The sequence below is a fragment of the Ruditapes philippinarum genome, unplaced genomic scaffold, assembly GCF_026571515.1.
Source record: "Ruditapes philippinarum isolate M1 unplaced genomic scaffold, ASM2657151v2 ctg5074_1_1_1_1, whole genome shotgun sequence".
Classification (NCBI taxonomy): domain Eukaryota; kingdom Metazoa; phylum Mollusca; class Bivalvia; order Venerida; family Veneridae; genus Ruditapes; species Ruditapes philippinarum.
Genome location: NW_026867110.1, coordinates 44,689 through 65,779, shown reverse-complemented (window position 1 = coordinate 65,779; position 21,091 = coordinate 44,689). Strand labels below are relative to the sequence as shown.

General features: G+C 32.7%; 1 protein-coding gene across 6 annotated transcripts in view; it reads right to left on the bottom strand.

The window, feature by feature from the left end:
* Positions 1-21,091, bottom strand: part of LOC132734879 (adhesion G protein-coupled receptor L1-like) — a 79,529-nt gene that overhangs the window by 14,090 nt on the left and 44,348 nt on the right. For 4 of the 6 annotated variants that reach the window (XM_060721738.1, XM_060721741.1, XM_060721739.1 and 1 more), the window contains exons 2-15: positions 20,454-20,620; positions 19,289-19,416; positions 17,835-17,962; positions 14,536-15,035; positions 13,780-13,888; positions 13,404-13,504; positions 12,016-12,201; positions 11,565-11,742; positions 10,735-10,854; positions 9,110-9,297; positions 5,374-5,429; positions 4,720-4,840; positions 4,305-4,408; positions 3,217-3,315 (exon numbers count right to left, since the gene is read on the bottom strand). In XM_060721738.1, coding sequence (XP_060577721.1) covers positions 3,217-3,315; positions 4,305-4,408; positions 4,720-4,840; positions 5,374-5,429; positions 9,110-9,297; positions 10,735-10,854; positions 11,565-11,742; positions 12,016-12,201; positions 13,404-13,504; positions 13,780-13,888; positions 14,536-15,035; positions 17,835-17,962; positions 19,289-19,416; positions 20,454-20,620 — 2,185 coding nt within the window. The remainder of the gene's footprint in view (positions 1-3,216; positions 3,316-4,304; positions 4,409-4,719; positions 4,841-5,373; positions 5,430-9,109; positions 9,298-10,734; positions 10,855-11,564; positions 11,743-12,015; positions 12,202-13,403; positions 13,505-13,779; positions 13,889-14,535; positions 15,036-17,834; positions 17,963-19,288; positions 19,417-20,453; positions 20,621-21,091) is intronic. The other 2 variants (XM_060721742.1, XM_060721743.1) reach the window with 1 other exon arrangement.

Here is a 21,091-nt window from a genome sequence, read left to right as displayed (position 1 = left end):
ACCATTCGGGAATTATTTTGCTTGAAAATTAATTCGCCTGTCATTGACCATCTTTACGCAGTGATCTCCCCTGAATTTTTCGGTGTTAGTGTACATATAAAGGGAAGTAACCGCTTCAAAAAAAGTGGACTACTTTCGGCGTTTGCAATTAACAACATTAGACTCTGAAATTTCGCTACCATTATTTGTTTGGTCTGACGACCCAAACAAATAAAAACTATCCCTGTTTCTCGTATTCTCGGGGTTTCTCGTATTCTCGTGGAATCATTAAAACGGATGGAAGCGACGCTCGCGACTTCTGTCGATATCCGAAAACATGTCTATTTAGCAGAGCATTTCATCTCCATTAAAAAAATAAAAGAAATGCGGCAACAACAGATAAAAAAAAAACAAAAAAAAACTGTGGAAATAATCGTAAATCCAGAAAATTCAATTAAATTTATCAATTTCCCCCCAAAAATCATCAGTTTTCTAGTTTTTTCCATGTTGCAGAAACCTGTAGCGGGTCTCTGACGCAAGACGCTTCAAATGACGGTCTCACACTACTATTTATACAATACAGCTCAAAATATTTGTTCCACGAATAGATAATATAAAAAAGATATGACCTCCAATTAAAAACCAATAATGAAACATTGTTTGTCCTAAACACATTTCATTTTTGACAACTGCAACGGAAAACAGTAGTATTCATTGTTAAATGCTCATATAACTAATAAATAACTAATAAATAAACGTAAACTGAATATATATTAGAGACATTATGTAAATAACAACACTAAATGGAGTTCAAACTATTTTTGGAACAATCGAAATCATTTGGTACCAATGAGGCGTCAATATGATCCTTAAAGTTTGATATGGCCTGCCAAGCTGTTATTAAAACACACTAAGATTACAGATTTAGGCCATTTAACACTTAATTAGGTGTGGCACTAATGATTTGAACTGGTATGTAGAATAAAATCATCACATAGCGACCAGCCTTAACAACCAATCAAATTCCACGAGAATACGAGAAAGCACCTGCTTCACATAGAGGGTGAAGGTCAGTATATACAAGCAGAAATATCTTTAGTTTTGCTGACAGTTACGATCTTTCTTTCTTTGTATTTTGTTAATAAGGTATTTCTCTGTGTATCAGGCTAAAAATACTGTAACAGAATGTTTAATAAATATTATGCAACCAAGTTTAGTCCTTAACCCCCCGAAAATACGAGAAAACAGGATATATAGTACGGTATATACCGTCAAACTGAAATCATTTTTGGAAGTTCTGAGGGTCATGTTTTGTCTTGGAATGAGTTATTGTATTCTTTTCTTGAGTTTATAAATATTCGATGTTAAGCTTTGTTGATTGCGATTGATTACAAATGTACGTCATTTAAACTGCAAGTGACTTTAGTTCATTCAACGTCAGCAGCCATCTTGAAAGTCACTGAGAGTTGATGACGTCATTCTGTACGTGCGCTCATTCACTCGCCCATTATGGAAAAATAATGCCGAGTAGCAAGATAATGACCTAGATCTTGCCATAATGGCCCTGAAATACCCTAGATTTTGTTACTATATATAGTAACATAGGTATTAATATAACTTTCGTAGGGGACCACCAAAGCATATAACTAGGGACGGACATAATGCTCTTACTAAAGCTCACCTCACAGCGTTGTACGCTCTTGTGAGCTAAAGAAAGCAATAAGAGTAAGGCAGGTGCTAGATGTGAGGGTAGGACAAAACACAGAATTTACATAGAAAAAAAATCTAATCTAATGTCCATTACTCGAGAATTGTAAATAAAAACAATATTTTCTCTATCTTGTATTCATTATGATTATTTTGTCAGACCAACTGAAGAAAAAATTAAATCCGGGCATGTATTACGAGTCAATAAACCTGTATGTATACTAGTAACACATGCAGAGCCCAAGTATGACATTAAGTGTGTAGCCTTAGAAATATAAGCACCGAATACAAGTTAGCTTTTCACCTTCCGTGAGATATGGTAAGCTTAGCTTGCAATCATTGTATATTGTATATTTATATAAATTAATAACACTATAGAATAGTTTTAAATGTTAGTACGCAAACACAAACTGACAACATTTAAAATGAACTTCTATTCATGAATTTAGGTCCCTAACAGTTGAAGTCGGCTTTCTTATTTACAGATATACTATTAGGAATACGTATGACAATTTTGTAGAATTATTCAGGGATGGATCGCCATTTAATTATTCAAACAAAAGTCATGAATTTTATGAAGTGGTCAAGTGCAAAAACATGGTTTCTTTGATTAATTAAGATTCAAATACCAACAGCGGTTACTTCCCCTGATAATTACAGAGTAATTTAGGTCACCGCGTTATGGAGCCACCGTAAAATAGATTCTGTCGCGTTCATTTTCATTTAAATTAAAATGCTTTGTGTACAAAAAAAAATGGAAAAGAACATTTCGTTAAAGTAAAGTAAGCATTTGTGAAGTTTGTCATTGCACTGCAACAAATGGCAGTCTTTTGAAATTATTGTCGCGTTCATCGACGGCGGCATGTACAATAAACAAGATTTCTACATGTGCATCGCCAGTCCTTAGCCAATCAAAACGGAGAATTTAATACCACATGATAACAAAATGGACGACACGGGTCACCTGCAGGACATTCTATCCGCCCTGTTTATGTCGGGTTGCCTATATCGAATTGAAATACTATCTTCATGTAAAAAGCTCAAAACCAGTGTGTAGGTTCTACGTGTGAAATTAAGATATGGAATATTTCTCTTAAAAGAAGTAACATTAGCTCTTTTGTTTGGAAACGAGACTTTTTCACGAACAAATTCTGAATATCCGACTTAACGGCGATACCTAGCATTTTTGGAAATGCTAATACTTATATATCAATATTGAATTAATTTAATTTTTAACCGCCACGTTTACATTGATTCGCAACGCATTCGTCATTTTGGAGAAATAGCCCTAAATATTCTTGTTTTACCGATTGAATCAAATACTTACATATTTATATACTGCTGTCATGTTTGAATATATATATATATATATATATATATATATATATATATATATATATATATATATATATATATATATATATATATATATATATATATATATATATATATATATATATATATATATATATATAACTATTTACAATGTTATCAATTTATTCAAAACCCGACACCTAAATATTTATATACCGTGAGCCAGTCGCGGACTCACTGGAACTTCCGCTATTCCCATAATACTCATTTGCCTCGTTGCCATGGCTCCCTCGTGAGCCACGTAAACATCTAGCACTGGAAATGTAGGGTTTATATTGACATTGTTACTTCCTCAAAATAACACAATGTTTAAATAGGCTAAGACAGAACAAACTCGTGTAAAACATGTAACAACAAAAGTAATATTGTTAAACAACACAAATATAATATATAACAGTGTATGAGGTTAACATGAATCGCATTCTTAAAATATTTGTCTAAACATGCAACAACAGTTTCATGGTTCTAAAGAAGGAAACATGTACTATCTATAGTTATAAGACAGGTTCATTAATAAATAAGATCAGTTCATAGTCAACCAAAAAGATAACAAATTTTACCACAGAATAAAGACAATACAAATGTATACAACACGTCTTACTTTTCGCTTTTCCTGTCATAAACATGATGTATGCTTTTGATGTAAAACATGTTTGTTCAAAGAAATGCCAATAATTTTAAGTTGTTTTACTTTGTCAACGATTGGAGCATTATGCGATGTCATAAAAGATAATCCGACATATAAATTGTTTATATAATGTGACCATCCATAGCGATTTGGTTGAAATATTTTACAAAAACTGCATGTTAAAAGAATAAAGGGTATAAATGTATATCAGCAATAACCGAAAAACTAAAAAATGTACAATTTTTATAGCAACACATAACAATTACATCCAGATGTTAATTCTATATTATATGAATCATCATATTTCCATCCAAAAAGATTTCCCACTATATGTATTCCTTCAGGAGCTAGTCACTATTATTAGATCTACTGGAATATGTGTAACTGTTACAATTATTGGTATAAACCATCTAAGGTACGATCATGTACAAGGTAGACAACGGGTTCGACTGTTAATAGCAGGAAAATGGGGCATCGAGGGGTTTACCATGCACTCATGGAAAATCAGAACAGCCTGAGGCTGTTCTAATAACGAATTAAAATAATTCGTTTTACGCGAAATGATCCAAACAAAGATTTTAATAAAGATCTATAAGTATGAAATTTGAATACATACCTTATACAAATGAATGTTATCCACGACAGAAACAGACAGATGATGGAGATGATGATACCAATATAAGTGATGAAAGACAATGCCGTTGCATGGATTGGCGCCAACTGTCAAAAAGTGAACATAAAGTTTATTGAATGTTCTTCAATTTTTCTTGAAGAAGGCAAAAATGAAGAGTAGCATAATCTTTTGGTAACATAAATATTACGAATCGTATTCAAAGTGGATAAACGAAACGAAACCCAATGTCTTGAAAGCCTTTTACAATTTAGTGTGTATCGTTTCTTGCCATTACAAGCACCTGTCACTTCCGGTATCTTTCTTGCAATAACCGGAAGTAGTGCCATCATATGAGTCATAATACTGTCAAGTTAATTTCTATCAAAGTATGCAACAGAGTGTGAAAATATTTACTTACCTTGGTACTATGTATGTCCATGAGTATAGCAAAATTTGTTAGATGATTACATTGACAGGTCGTGTGTGTTGTATTGTGTTTCTTTAAAGAACAACCTTTCTGTGACCACGCCCCAGTATACCTTCAACAATACAGAAAGTTTCATTATGTACATTAAACGAACGAAGAAATAATTGTTCGAGAGTTCCATTACATTAATATGTAGTCTGGAACAATGACTTGCGTAAAATTTCAGGTCATTCGGCCACTCCGATTTTACAGAATAATCATTTTTAATGTGCAAAATGACCCAAATATGAAACACATTTAACGCTTTTAACTCAACCCGGACAAATAATAGTACAAAATAATTTATTTTAATGTTTAAAGCTTTGAACCACAGTTGGGCAATAGAATTCGGTAATTACACCAAGGCGGGATGATGACAAATCCAGCGGTCCCATTTTAAGGATATTACTTTTAAACTACAGTCATTGTTAATAACGTTTTGCATATCAAAAATAGTGCTTGCTGCTGTAAACTGAATATTTAGCCCAAACCGGTTCAAAGGTTCAAATTAGAGAAGGAAGCTCAAAGCCTAAAAAATACTGTGATGTAATCGTTCCGAAAGTAAATTACAAGAAAAATGCATATCAAAATTTCTAGTTTACATACCCGAGACTAAAGTTCCAAAATGAACATAATTGTTTCCATTCTTTATTTTTAGCACTCTGAAACAAAAAAGTCAGACATCTCAGTTTAATGCAAAATTCCCTTTATTTTCACTGATCATTCGAAATAGACAATAATTTCACATATCGTTGACTGACTGATTCAAAAACTCGCACTACTTATGTCAGGAAACATAAAATTTGCTAGAATCTTTTTAATATGTATCAAATGGTAATAAATTCTTTATAATTTATATAACGTATGAATCATACATGTTGTCTTATTTTAACACCAACCCTTTATATATGTACCACCTTGTAACAATAAAAACACACCTATGGAGGGCGATCGTTGCCAAAATTCCAGACATGTAATGTGTTCCTTTTTGAAAACTACTTTTGAAAATGCGAACATGTATGTCTAGCATTTTTTTTATTGCATTCGTGCACAGCAAATGATATGCCTCTTAATCCAATCTTTTTAATTGAAGGCACCCGCTTTTTTAAATAACACGTTTACATGTAAATCTTAACATCTGACCTAACATGGAGAACAACAAAACACATTTACAAGTTCGTATCTACCATTGCATATAATACATAAGAATGTTTACACACTTGTAGATATATATATGTACCTGTAAAACACAAATGAAATGTAAAACTCAAATGCAGAAAATATATAATTTAATAAAACGTGTTCCAGTCGTAGAACTACAACAGTACGTTTTACACAGTTACATGTTTAAAATGACAAAAGTAGATTCACAAAGTTAGACGATTCTAAGTCATGCATGACGCCCCGCCTCTCTCTGAGTATTTTGCGATCTTCTATCACGGAAATGTACGGACAGGTATAATACCCGTCGCCTCACTCCTATGAAGGAAAACACGGGCGTCCATTCTAACTTTTTTATTCTATAAAAAGTCCAATAATATTGGGATATCAAATGAAAGATTACTCCATAAGCTTTCTATGAGTGCCTCGGAAATAAAAATGAATTAAATAGATGTATGGAATTTTTAGGTTTTTTACTCTGAAAATAACACTCTCGAATTTCGGTAAGAAAAACACGGCGTTCCTCCAAACTTTTTTTAAAGTTCGTAATATATTTTGATAATTTTTAGATCGAAATAAAAGTGTGCTTCATACGATTTATGATATATAATTATATAATGCCTAAATAATAAAATGAATAAATCAAACTGAATTAACTTTCGTTAAAAAGTTTTATCATGTTACTTTTGTGACAAATAGAGAAAATAAGAATCCCTTAAAAACGCTCAAAACGACAAAATTGAAGAATGTTGCAGGCCCGGTTTGACTTGAGCCTGCTCATGGACGGTAATGGAAAGAGCAAGTTATCGTCCACGCCCTCTTAGCCACCGGCTTAAGCAAAATTCAACTTGAACTGAGTACAATTTTGAAACATCCGCAGATGTGTTAATATGGCGATTATTCATGGAACCTTCAATGTGACACGTAAGTGCCATACCATGAAAAACGGCATATGATCCCCAAGTAAATAAAAAAACACACACACTCTGAAATTCAGTAAGAAAAAAAACATGGCGCCCCTTACTTACTTTTTTTATTTCTTGGTCAATTTTTCGATAATAAACAATATCATCAAGGAAAGGCGGCGGAAAATTACATAAGAATTGCAGATTCGGTTTGATTGAGTCTGCACATGAGGGATAATGAAACAGGTGACGATTATCATGGAACCTTCAATGTGACACGTAAGTGACAAGCCCCCTAGCACTGGCTTGAACGGTACTCAATTCTAAACACTTAATAGCGCTGGCATCAATGATCCCGAATGACCAGAAAAACAATGAAGTGAAGTACGGGGCAACTATTTACAACTGCCACACGGCACTTGGCACCTGCTGTTGTGAAGTATTAAAATCTGGAAACAAAATGATCCCTCGGAAGCATTAATCACTACAAAATTACATAAGATTTGCAGACTCTGTTTGATTGAGTCTGTACATGAGGGATAATGAACAAGTGCAAAAAGATTTTATTCATACTGAAAATACCGTATTAAAGATTGTACATATGTGCTATGGATAAGTATTTTCTTGATTTCGGAAAGGAAATCTCGGTGGCCGCTTTAAAATCCTATTTTTGCAAATACTTGCATAGTTTTTGTTGAAAGTGAAATTTGTGCCAATACATTTTTCAATGATACCAATAAGAGTATTGGATGTTTTTACATTATCAATAAAATTACTCCCTTGAAGTTGGTCATTGTTTCCCCTAAAAATTTCCAAATCGCCGATGTTTCTCAGGAATATATGATAAACAAGATCAACAAGGAAAGGCGACGCTCAATGAACGCAACCCTACATGACCCAGCAACAAGAACAAGTGGCAAGAAGCCCAGGCGGTCCCCAAACAAAACACATGGCCAGGGCACTAGGCATAGCACGGACAGGCTAATCACTAAAATGATAAATAATTTGTAACTGATAAGAACACGATGTTAAATAATAAGGTAATGCACAAGTTATCTTCATCATAAATGGTAAAATCAGCAATTTTCAAGTGATGTTGCTAGTGACAAAACTTTTATAACAAATGCAACATATATATGTTATGAAAAATGCCGTATGTTGTCCTTCAGTTTATATTTAAAAATGGGAGAGGCGCCGTTTTATACCTGTCCGCAATAGAAGGTCGTAAATACTCCGAGAGGGGCGGGCGTTATGCTTGACTTAAAATCGTTTAACTTTGTGAATCTACTTTTGTCATTTTAAACATGTTACTGTGTTAACGTACTCTTGTAGTTCTACAATTGGTAACACGTTTTCTTAAACTCTATTTTCCGTATTCGAGTTTTACATTTCATTTGTATATTACAGATCTATAAGTGTGCAAACATGCGTATGTATTGCATGCATGGAAGATACGAACTTGTAAATTTGCTGTCGTTTTAGATGTTAGGTCAGTTGTTACGATATATATGTAAACTTGTTATATAAAGGCGGTAACCTTCAATTAAAAGATTGAATTAAGAGGCATACAATAAAAATGGTAGGCATACAAGTTCGCATTTTCCAAAGTCATTTTAAAAAGGAACACTTTACATGTCTGGAATTTTGGCAACGAACGCCCTCCATACACACCAAGTAAAAAGTAATATGTTTATTTGAAACTCAAACAAATACTTGAAACTCTATTATGGAGATGAATTTGTGAAAAAAATTAATTTAAACATGTCAGTTTGCAAGAAACAGAAAGAAAAGGTTGCTCATATTTTGCCCATTCAGCTGCTTTGATTTTTACTCACTGTATGTTTTATATGATCAAAACAATTTCTTTTAATATGTTATGAATGAAATGACTGCTGCACTTTATGAAAGATAAGTGGGCAATTTTTCATTTCACACAATTCACGATTTCATCTTCATGAATTCACGATTTCACTTTTTTCTAACTTTTTCTACTTCATAATTTCAAAGTTACTAATATGATTCCGACTTTAGAAGTTCACGATTTCAACTTAATATTTAATTTTCAACTTCACGAATTCACGATTCTAATGTCACAAATTCACGATTCAAACTCAAGAAGTCACATTTCAACTTCACGAATTGACGCTTTCAATTTCACACTTCTCATTTCTTGTGTTTTCATTGTGAAAAACTACGGTACTCCATGTGTTTTTATTGTGAACCTTATACTATACTTACTTCATAATTTTTCATTGTGAACCTTATACTGTACTCACCTCATGTGTTTTCATTGTGAAAACGACAGGTTTTATCAACGGCTCATCCGGGGCTTTCTCATCCAGAGACGCACTCACAACCTCACTGACCAGCTTACGTTCAATGTCGTCACCAATGACGTCATCATCCGGTACCATCATTGATCCCACAGTATTGTAGTTAATAAAAACAAGTCTTGCTAATCCACCTAAGGGGAAAATAATATACAGTATAGCCTTTGCTAAACAACAACCTTAGTGAGACAAAGGTTGTTGTTAAGAGGTGTTACTCAAGCAAAGTAAACTGTATTGTGAGTTGTTAACTTTGAGGAAAAAATAATTCTGTAAAGTAATTATAAAATATTTTTCACAAACAAACAACATATTTAATGTGTCGTGTTTCCGCCCTGTTAGTGTCGAGTCGGGCGTGCCATGGTGATTTTGTCATAATTCGCCATTCCGCCCTGTTAGCTAGGAAACGCGAATACAAAAATATCTTTTGCAAACACCAAACATATTCATTCCGTCGTGTTTTTGCCTTCAAAGTGTTGTGTCGTGCGTGCAATGACACCTTTGTCGGATTTTTGAGACGTAAATGCGAAAGGACGAAAATACGACTGGCAGTTCAAAGGTTTTTCATCCTTCAACCTTTTGCATTTTCACCGTCTCACAAAATCGAAACCAGCAATAGTTGAAATCACAACAAAAGTCGTCAATTGAAGGCAAACACACAACACATACAATGTGTCGGGGTTTTTTTTTCACCACAAATCTGTCGTGTTTTTTTTTTTTTTAATTTTTTTTTGCGCTAGCCAAGCAAAAGGTTGGAAAAAAGCTTAAAAAGGAGAGCAACGCTAATGATAGCTGATTGCAGTGAAAATCGAACTAGTCCTGTGTTTTTAAATATTATTTTTACATGCCAAATACAAACATGGTTTCTGAAATCCTTCAAAAAGTTATTCTGCTGAAACCAACAATTTTACTTTAAGTAAATAGCTTTAAAGGGGCATAACTCTTATCAACATGCCCTGAAAACACTCCCATACGACGTGACACATATAAACATATATAATATAACATAAAAAATGTAAACGAAAGTAAACAATTATGTTAACTGGAGTGTCATGACCGGCGCGTGCTTGTCATGAAGTGTTTCAATAGTACTATGTTTTATTGTATAAGTGTTATCGGAATTAAACAATAACTTATCAAGTGTTTCGCTAATTACATTTATATACATTGAGGTTCAATATCCTTGAAACCATTAACACTTTATTATAAATGTATTCTTATATATTTTTCTTCTAATAACTTACAATAAACAAGTCAAATTGATTGCGATTGTTAACCGGAAGTGACAAGCCTTTTATTGCCACCAGTACAGGGCCAGCCCAGCTGCCTGTACATTCCCTGCAGTCTGACCAGGCTCTTAACAGTTGGTTGGTAGCTTATTTCAAATTTCAAAACAGGGCACATCTATTTCACAAGTTTCAGAAGTTAGAGGTTAAAATTCCTTATCTTTCATTTATACAATAATCATCTTCTGCGAATAAGCCTCCAGTTTAGTTTAATTTTGCTAGATTATGGACAAGTCTGTATATAAATTATATATTTTCAGTTGTATTTTTGCAACATTTCTACCCTACCTGAACTAAAGCGTTTCAGATTTTCTTGAGGTATCGAGAAACTATTTGTGTGTTCTTGGAACACAGCGTCTTTACCATCCGGTCCGTCTTTGTTAATATCTATAACTTGTAACTCGATTGCTGAAAAATCAAAACATCAATAAATAATAATTTATACCATAACTACAAGAAATTTACTTTATAATTTTGGTTTTATTACTCCTACAAAAGGTATGTTACATTAAATAGTTCATGTATTCAAGACTTCAACCAGATATCAGACAAATTTCGAATGACAAATAACAAAAAGGAGTGTCAATTTCCGGTCGCCAAATATCACAATATGATCAATTTAAAGATAAAATTATTAGATATCTAGAGTGGAACATATCTTTACAAAATTTATATATATACATGTAGATATACGCATAAATTCATTGTACGCACATTTTCCCCTGTAACAGCAAATAGATACCATGTTGTTCTACTGCCCCCATGGATGAGCGGTAATGGTCGCCGACTTGACGTCGGATTTAAAGCACTTGGCCCTCACCACTATTAGTTCGAATCCCTAGGGACTTTGAATTCTTTCATGTCAGGAAGCTATCTTACGGAAGGACGGTGGGTCTACTCAGATGCCCGCCGCTCGTGCCTCAAATAATGCACGAAGGAGCACCCGAGGTCTTCCTGCACCAGTAGGCCTAATGCTGGAATGTCGCCGTACGACCTTAACTTTGTCGATGTGACTTAAAATCTAAATAAACAACAAAATCTACCGTAGGAATTTGCATATTAACATATATACCCATGTTCTTCTCTACTTTAACAGTTTACATAATCTATATAAATACCCATGTTTTCCTCTACGATTTTCTCTACAACAGGCTCTTCAAAACTTTTGAGCATAACATTTGTAACCAACTCCATGGATGTTAGCAGCGATGACGCCACGGTCCGTTGACCTTCTTTATTCATAGACGTCCATGTCTGATGCTTTCCGACTAGGAGACTTCCGCATTTGGCAATATTCTGTATAATATAATATGAATATTATATTTATAATAATATATGACATTGACATTAATATAAAATATGTACATCTTGTCAACAAAACATTCAATTGTACAAGAAAATTTTTATTCTGAAATAATATCTCAGAAATAAAAAAGCCTCGTTTAGAAATATTTACAATACTATGCTCCTTTCGAGAAGCTGCAGTCATTTCCACCTTTATAGTATCAAATACAATTATACATGCATGAATATGTTTATTTCAAAATTTAAGTTAATAACATGTCCAACCTTGATGATGTTTTTAGCGTCTGTAGAATTTTTTGGTTTGGCATTTGAAGCAGCCTCCATTAGTTTAGTCGACTGGAATAAATCTTGTTCTGACAACACCTCTTCCGTCTGGACTGATGCAGCCAAATTTTCCGTAAATTCTACAGCTTTCTCCGAGTTATTTGTGTTTGACAGGAACTCTTTAACCTTTCAGAGAAATGAAATCTTCCTTAACTTCATTGTTTTAGTTCATATCATTTAGGTTGACTGAATATTGTATATGTTGACTTTGGAAAAGTATACTCACGATCTTTTTTGTTTTGAATATTGTAAAATCGACAAAAAATAAGAACATTTATTTTGATTTCACGTAAACGTATTAGCCAGACTATTATCAAATGTAGTTAAATTGCGAAGCTCTTTATGTTTTATCTTATAAGATTTCAAGGTTTTTAGTTTACATATTTTTGGGCCACAGGCTGTTTGTTTTTATCTTGACTTCCGGTAACTTGACCGGCTATTTTCCGTACATTTTCCGGTATTTGCTGGTTATACATGCGCTATGTAAGATCGAAATAGCAGAAAATATGATGACTTTTGATACTTATGTCTTAAATCGCATTAACAACGGCAGAGTGTCGTTTTTTTACTTTTTTATTTTTACAGATACTTTTGCTTTGATGAACCTTTTCAAAAGTTAAACTTAGTTTACAAAATACAAAAGGTGCTAGCACACGAAGATAACGGCCATATCATAAACAAACGAAATTTTTTAGATGGTTATCGTCAGAAAAAATGTAAATATTTAAGAAGATATAATCATTAAGATATCTGACAACTGACGGGTCAAACCTGGCAGAAAAAAAAAGAATGTAACTACATTAATGAATTATAATAATAAACTAGGAGTATATTTATGTAACGCTTTACTTTAGTTTATGTAACATATTCTGATAAATATAACAAGAGATGCCAGTTGGACAGTGCACTCGTGAACAAGACCTTGGATAATATGATGTAGAAAGACACATTTAAAAGTTCGCGAAGTGAAATAATGAAAGTCAAAATCCATGATACAGTTGTGTGTTATGAAATCTGACTAAAATTATGATTCCTTAGACAAGTATAAAGGTAGCGATGAATTTCACTTTTTTTTACTAAAACTAAAACCTGGAATTTTCAAAAGTTTAAAATGGTTATATTTCGGTCTAAACACATATTACGGTTGTGTGTATTGGAATGTGGCCCACGATTCTGTAGTTTCAAGTGTATACATTCAGTTGTTAATGAGATACTATTTCGCACGAAGTTTACTTTTACCAAGCCTAACTCTCACGCATCGGTGAGTAGGAGAGCACCGCTTTATGCCAAATCTTGATGTAGCAAGACAACGTGTATCTTAAATTTACCTGACTTGTCAGAACTTGTATGGTCTCAGAGGTACACTGTTTAACATCTGGTTCATCCCTCCAACATGTTGGATTCTTGTCACATTTCCACTTTGCATGACCTATGTAGAATTGTTATTTTTATATATCAACATGTAAACTTTAGTTCTTAATTATTTGATGTCTATTTGTATTTACATCAACATGTTAACTTTGGTTATTAATTATGTGATGTCCTTTTGTACATGATAAAACGTCTTGTAAATTTTATATTTTATTATAGCCTTGAAAGAAAGTTCACATGTTTCCTTCATAAAATGTATGTATAAGGTTAAATACGGTGGTGAACACCGTCCTAAAGTGTTACTAGTATATGTTTGTACATGCATAGTCTCACCTTTATCACATGGAACTTTCACTTGTTGTCCAGGATCAGAACGTGGCCAAGATATCCCGAATGCCTCTATTGGTGGACACGTGGTTTCGTAGTTTATAGCATAACAACCCTATAACAAGACGCATGACCATCAATAAACTCAAGTAACATAACAATATACCTGTCATGCTTATAATGATTTTTAAACGAACTCCACCGAAGTGCAAAAGCCTAAAAACTAGCATTTGAAGTTCTTACAAAGATAAGGTGAGGTACTTTTCATAGAAAGATAATTATGCAAGAGATAATTATGAAATATACTCAGAAATAAACTGAAAATCACATTTTTGTGCTATTCTTAGCACAATTTTAGTGAAAAGAGTTTCAATTTTGGGATCATTTTCACAATTAGAATAATCATTCTGACAAAGTAAAACAGAGTGAGTTAATTATCTGAAATTGTGCATAGCAGTTATTGGTCTAGAGTGACATCAAATGGAACATTAATCTCGAAAACTATATTTCCAAGTCCCGTCATGTCAAAAGCCTCAGTGGGGTCCCTTTAAGTTTGAAAATTCTCTGACAAAATGTATTTGACTGTGTTTAAATTATTGACACGAAATCTAAGCAAAGTTTTTTTTTAACAAAACAAAAAGTTAATACGACTTATATAAGTATTATACATTCGTTTAATTTGATGTTTTATGTCATTTTGTATATACATGTAATAATATGAACCATATAAATGTGTGTTGTTTTATTATTAACTATACTCACCACAAACTTTTCTTTTTCTTGTTGCAGTGATGATTTTGTTGAAGGTTCAAGAACATCTACTGTCGTACTTACAACTGGTTTCTTTGTTGACGGTTTAGTCGGTTTTACTGGCGTAGTTTTTGTGATCAGTTTAGTACGAGTGGACTGATTTAGTTCTTTAGTAGTTTGTTCAGTAGTGTTTGTATCTACTGAGATACTAGTTATTCTGTCTGTTGGAGGTCCTTTCCTTATGACTGTTGTAGTATATGATTCTGTTGGTGGGTTCGTAGTTTGTTTATCGGTTGCGACTGAAGTGGCCTTTTCTGTTGTTAGATCTATTGGTTTTACCGTGGACTTTGTGACAGAAGCTCGCGTACTTTGTTCAACTGGTTGAGTAACGGGAACCGGAAACGATGTTAACATCTTATTTGTTGTCGATGTTAACGTCTCTTTCGTTGTCGCGTTTGTTGTTGTTGTTGTTGTACTAGGTGATGAAGTTGAGGTCGTTGGATCAGTCGTTACTAATAGAAATACAATAAAACATGTGCTGATCAACAAAAATCGACAGACGATAATATACTGATATTAAATGACTTCATCATATCTAAAGCCTCAATTTTATAAGTGTCAGCATGATATTATAATTATACTGATTATTTGCCTGTTATATATCTACATAATAGGTCTGATATATTGATTATTTGCCTGATGTATAACTACAAAATGGTTCTGATATATATAGATTATTTGCCTGATATATATCTACTTAATGGTTCTGATATATTGATTATTTGCCTGATATATATCTACACAATGTTTCTGATATATGATTATTTTGCCTGATATATATCTACACAATGGGTCTGATATATTGATTTTTTGCTGATATAGATATCTTCGAAATGATTCTAATATATTGATCATTTGCCTGATATACCGGAATATATCTACAAAATGAAATATATTGGTAATTTGCCCGAAAAAGAGTATATTTGGTCGGTATATTTTTGCACGTCATTGATTTTAACAGAAAATGTAATTTTTGTATTCAAAAAAGTATGAGCAACATAAACTCATGTGCTTACTGTACTAACATCAAGTGTTGGTTCATTGTCAAAATCTATAAAACGTCCGAATTCATAGTTGTAATGATTACGTCTTTCAAATAATATTTTTTTATGATTTTGGGGTGTAAAACATGACGTAAATTAGGCATTCAAACGAACCCAATCCGTACAATTATGTTTAGTTACCTTTTTTATTCTGCATCAAAGTATATTTATAAGTGTAATGTACATCTTACAGTTAACATTTAAATCAATTTAAACATTGTTTTACGACTAAATTTCAAAAAATGCAGTGTTTGGCAGTAATTCAAGTTTATGTTACGAATCATGGTTATTTATTTTATGCACTCGACATATGCATTGATCCTTGCAATGTCTTGTGAAGTATGAAAAAAATGAGAGTATAACGGAAGTTACTATGTGCTAAGGTATTGGTATTACTGTAACGGTGATACTAGTAAAAATAATAACAATTGAAAACTTGTGTCATTATTTTATTAAAGCCAAAACGTCCAACATTATGTAACAGATTGCAGTACTTTGTATTTAACCATTGAATTGTTTCATAACAATATATACATTAATTCATCTTTGTCAACCATTCTCCATAAATGTGGTGCTATCTGTCAACCAGACTCCATTTGTGTGGATCTGTCAATTATTCTCAATAAATGTGGTTCTAACTGTCAATCATTCTCAATAAATATGGTGATTTCTGTCAATCATTCTCAATAAATGAGGTGTTATCTGTCAATCATTCTCAATAAATGAAGTGCTATCTTCCAATCATACTCCGTAAATGTGGTGCTATCTGTCAATCATTCTCAATAAATGTGGTTCTTACTGTCAATCATACTCCGTAAATGTGGTGCTATCTTCCATTCATACTCCGTAAATGTGGTGCTATCTTCCAATCATACTCCGTAAATGTGGTGCTATCTTCCAATCATAATCCGTAAATGTGGTGCTATCTGTCATTCGGACTTTATAAATATGGTGCCACCTGTCAATCAGACTCTATTAATGTTACGCTGTCAATTAGTCTCCATACATGTGGTGCTACCTGTCAATTTCATTCTATTTACGTGGTCATATCCGTCAATCAGACTCCATAAATATTGCGCTATCTGTCAATCAGTCACCATAAATGTGGTGACCACTAGTGAGTACCATCAGCTCTTCATCTTAAAGAGTCAGTACATATTTTCTAAATTCTAAAATCATAAGACAAAACAAACCATTAGAAAAAATGGTAAAGATGGACAAAAATAATTGCAATGATAAAAGAAACATAAAAGTTGGAGAAACTGACAACTTACCAACTATTCTCAACGAATCGTCAAATTTCATTCATCTCTTCCCTCTAAACGTTCGCGCTATAAAACTTTAAATGACGTCGCACTTGCATCCACTCGCGCAGCTGTATTATACCGCAATGTAAAATGTCTCGAACTTTGTTGCATTTGATCAATCATTTGCGGTTTTCCATGAACTTACGACGAAGTGCATGTCTACCGAAATGTTCATTCATATATTCTTTTAATTCGCATTCGAAACATAGGGATAAGATGCAATGGTATTTCTTACGCAACATTGCCTCTTTTAGCGATTCAGTCGTGGAACTTTCAATGTTTACGTGAATCAGATCTTGTCAAATTTCACATTACCGTCTGTTTCGGTGTTCGTATAAAACGAAATACTTAACACAGCTTAATATGGAAGATGTCATTGCATACATATATCTATACTTTATTGACCGAGAGCAAGTTTTGAAAAATATATACAGTAGAGATTTAGCTGAGTTATGATATTGAATAGAATCAAAGCGCTAGAAGGGCGAAATAGTTGTTACCTTTGTATAACTAATACTATAGAGGTATAATGAAAAGTGTGTAATAGTGTCCTATTATTGTTGTTATGAATACTAAATGTGGAAATTGACTTTAGATCATATTTTTGAGGGTTTGTAACAGGGACCGGAGAGAGATGAGTCAGGTAGGGGATAATATCAGATCAAAGCGTCTTATTCATGTGATTCGAAATAAAGTTTAGCTACTTAGAAACTATGTTTTGATAATTTCGATATGAAAGTATTAAATATAATTTTACTTTTCACAGCATGAATTAGTACATCTTTACATCGGATAAAATATATTTATCGCTTTACTGATATAAAAAAAGAATTTTTAAGGTACATAAAGATTAAAGATAAAACATATGTAATCGAAGCGCTTTTTTTGGGGTCTAAGTTACCTTTAAATTGTTCACATATGTAATGTTTCTCTTGGTCGCAATCCGCTTCTTCCAGTGTTCCACTGAAAGTATAAAGACCGCATTTTCCTGGTGTGTTTTGAAAGCGCCCCGAACCAGCGGCCCATTCACTGAAATATATTGATCAAAATTATTTTTTAAACATCTGGTAATGGCAGTTTCCATAAAAGAAAAATGAAAAAGAAGTTCATATATTTTATCATCCGATTGCTCAATTGCTAATTTTCAAAGTCAAACTCAAAATTTTTCTGTATATTTAGCATACATATATGTGTAAATATAAAAACCCATACAATTATGAAATAATAGTTCTAAAGTCTATAGTATGAAATACATCTTATTAGAAATTAATTATACATGCAAGAATATCTTTAACAGAATGCAAAAAAAAGATATTTCTTTTGTATACAGTGAATTGAAATGAAATAGAAAAGTCCATTTAATTTTAATATTTACATACAATAGCATAAATGTATTTGTCTTAAGCATCAAAAGCTCTTAGACATAAACAGATAATTACATAGTCAATTACATAGTCAAAGTCAAGTCAAATAGTTTATTGGCATAAACATTTTACACGTTCATCGCCAAGTTTTATGAATGGAGGTTTATAATTCAACATAAAACATTGCATATACAATTACAAATTTAGTAATAAATACATGTACACAACATACATACTATTTAAGTACAGAAAAGTATGGTAATGGATTTAACATAGCTACATAATTACAAGTAATAACAGTGGCAAAAAACAACAAAAAACAATAAATTAAATACGCTATTCATATAGTGCAATTATCTACAAATACATAATTATAATTGATTGAAATAAAGAATTAAAAGTAGAGGTACAGAAAAAAAATCAGCGAAAAAAAAAACATTGTCTTATTTCATATTTAACATAAACCTTAAAAAGCCTTTTGTGTATAGAGGAAGTTTCATTATATCAAGAGCAAGTTTCTTAAGTATTGATTGTTTGATTCAATAGTTCTTTAAATTTGCTAGGATTTTCGTACGAATATTTCCTAACTCTTGTATGAAAATCGTCATATTTCCTACGTTTCAGAATGAAATGGAACTCTTCTTCTATGTCAATGATATTGCAATATCCCTTTTCTCGGAAGTTGCTTTTCAGTCAAAAAATAGTTTGGACTTAGCCTTATTTTAACGATTACGCGTCTGTATATCTTTTAATATTAAAAATAATAGACCTTTCCATCTCATTGAAAAATCTACAGGGTCTATTAAAAAAATGAAAGAGGGATATTACCTTCCTTATCATGTATTTAACTTGAAATGTTTACTTTTGCATAACCTTTTTCTGTGTTTTTATTTACATCCTATTTTAGTTTTGATAATTTATTGTTAACAGATAAGGCATTTTATAACCATCAAGTGTATAAATCTGTATAAATCAGTTAAAACGAACGTACGGTATTTTTGCATATTGCTCGTCATTATCCAACCACAGCCAGGAGGGTCCAACTTCACGTATTCCAATCCACCACTGGAGTGTGTCCCTACTACGCACATGTGTCCTCACTAGAGGTTTCAACTTTCCCTGAAAATAAAACATGCATAGACTCAAGTAATTAGAACTCATTTTGTCACCTCTTACAACCACGCACGGTAAAACGGTGGCTGCGATTCTGATGCCTCAACTCTTAAAGGCAACCATTCGGCCTTAAGAGGCATCAGGGGGGGGGGGGAGGCGTCTTATTAACGCGCTACGACACGTCGTAGGCTAGTTTTTGTCGCAGACATGTCGCAGACCGGTAAGGACCGACGTCGTAGAAAATGTTACAGCTCTACGGCAGTGTTGGGGCTGTCGTACGACGTCAAGACTGGCGATCACTGTTTATATGTATACATACTCAGCACATTATTTTATTAAATAACTTTTTTTCAAAATAAAAAACATATTTCAATTGCTTTTATTTGTTTTCATTTAAAACCAAACGATATATAGGGACTCTATACATGCGCTCTAAGTATAAGAAAGAAACAGGAATATGCAAATTTTATACCCAATAAAACTGTCTTGAATATCGTTCATTTGGGGCAACGGCCATACTATATTCTAATAATAATGAGTTCGTTCCAAAGAGTTTTTTTCGGATAGAATAAAAAGTTAAATAGCCTGAACAAGAAAAGTTAGCGTAAATCTACTCTAAATCTTTATAATTTCACATTTCGAAAAATAAATATTATTTTTACTAAATTTTACATAATTTTTGATACTTTAATGAGATAACCCATATGGTATAAAATAAAGGACACCGGAAAGTTACCATGGTCATGACACCGAAAAAAAACAATTAAAAAATACCCCAAAAAACAGTTAATAGAATATGAAAAAGATAAACAAGACAAGGCGACATAAACTAAAAGTTACCGTGGATGAAAAGTAGATTTGGCTTTTCTGAATGCAAAAGGATCCGTCAGTATAAATCTGACTAAAGAAACAAGTCTATTGAACGACTTGTTTGTTTGTCGGCATTGTGACGCCATCCATAATTTTAATGCAATACCCAGTAACTGTGCAAACATAAGGGACCAATCGGAAATTAAATAATCATAAATATTATAAACACTTACATTTTCCTCTTTGTCGTTAACACTGAAAAGGTCAGCCTTCATACTAATACAGGAATCTCGAGCTTTTTGCCAAGTTGAAAATGGCTTCGCTTTCATGAACTGTACACACGTCCTGTGAAGCTTTTCCCATGGTGGGTCGCACTTTGGTCCTTCAGTGTCGGCAGCAACTGCAAATATATATACATGTGTATATATGTATATGGACTTCATTTATTTAGAGAGATTTTAACCTGTCATATCTATGCATGTATATGAAATTTATTAGATTATTGGACACATTTTAGAACCAACAAAGAAAAACGAAAATGTAACGTTCGTGTTTAAGCTACAAACAAACTTGAAAGGGTCATTTTTAAAATTAAGATATGTTATTTGTATTTTGTACAATGCTTCGTCCTTAAAGTCAAGTAAGTTTTATCTTTATTATGTGTCATTATTACTACATGTGTAATCATAATTATATTATTATTATTATCGTTATAAACTTATTTATTAAAAATGAAAATTAGATATTTCTTGATATACCACTCTCCAGTAGTTCGTCCTCCTACAATGATTTGATATGATAAAGCAAAGACCATGCAGAAAAGCTACCAGTCACATTGTATTCGTTAAGCGTTATAGTTGTTAATTAAATA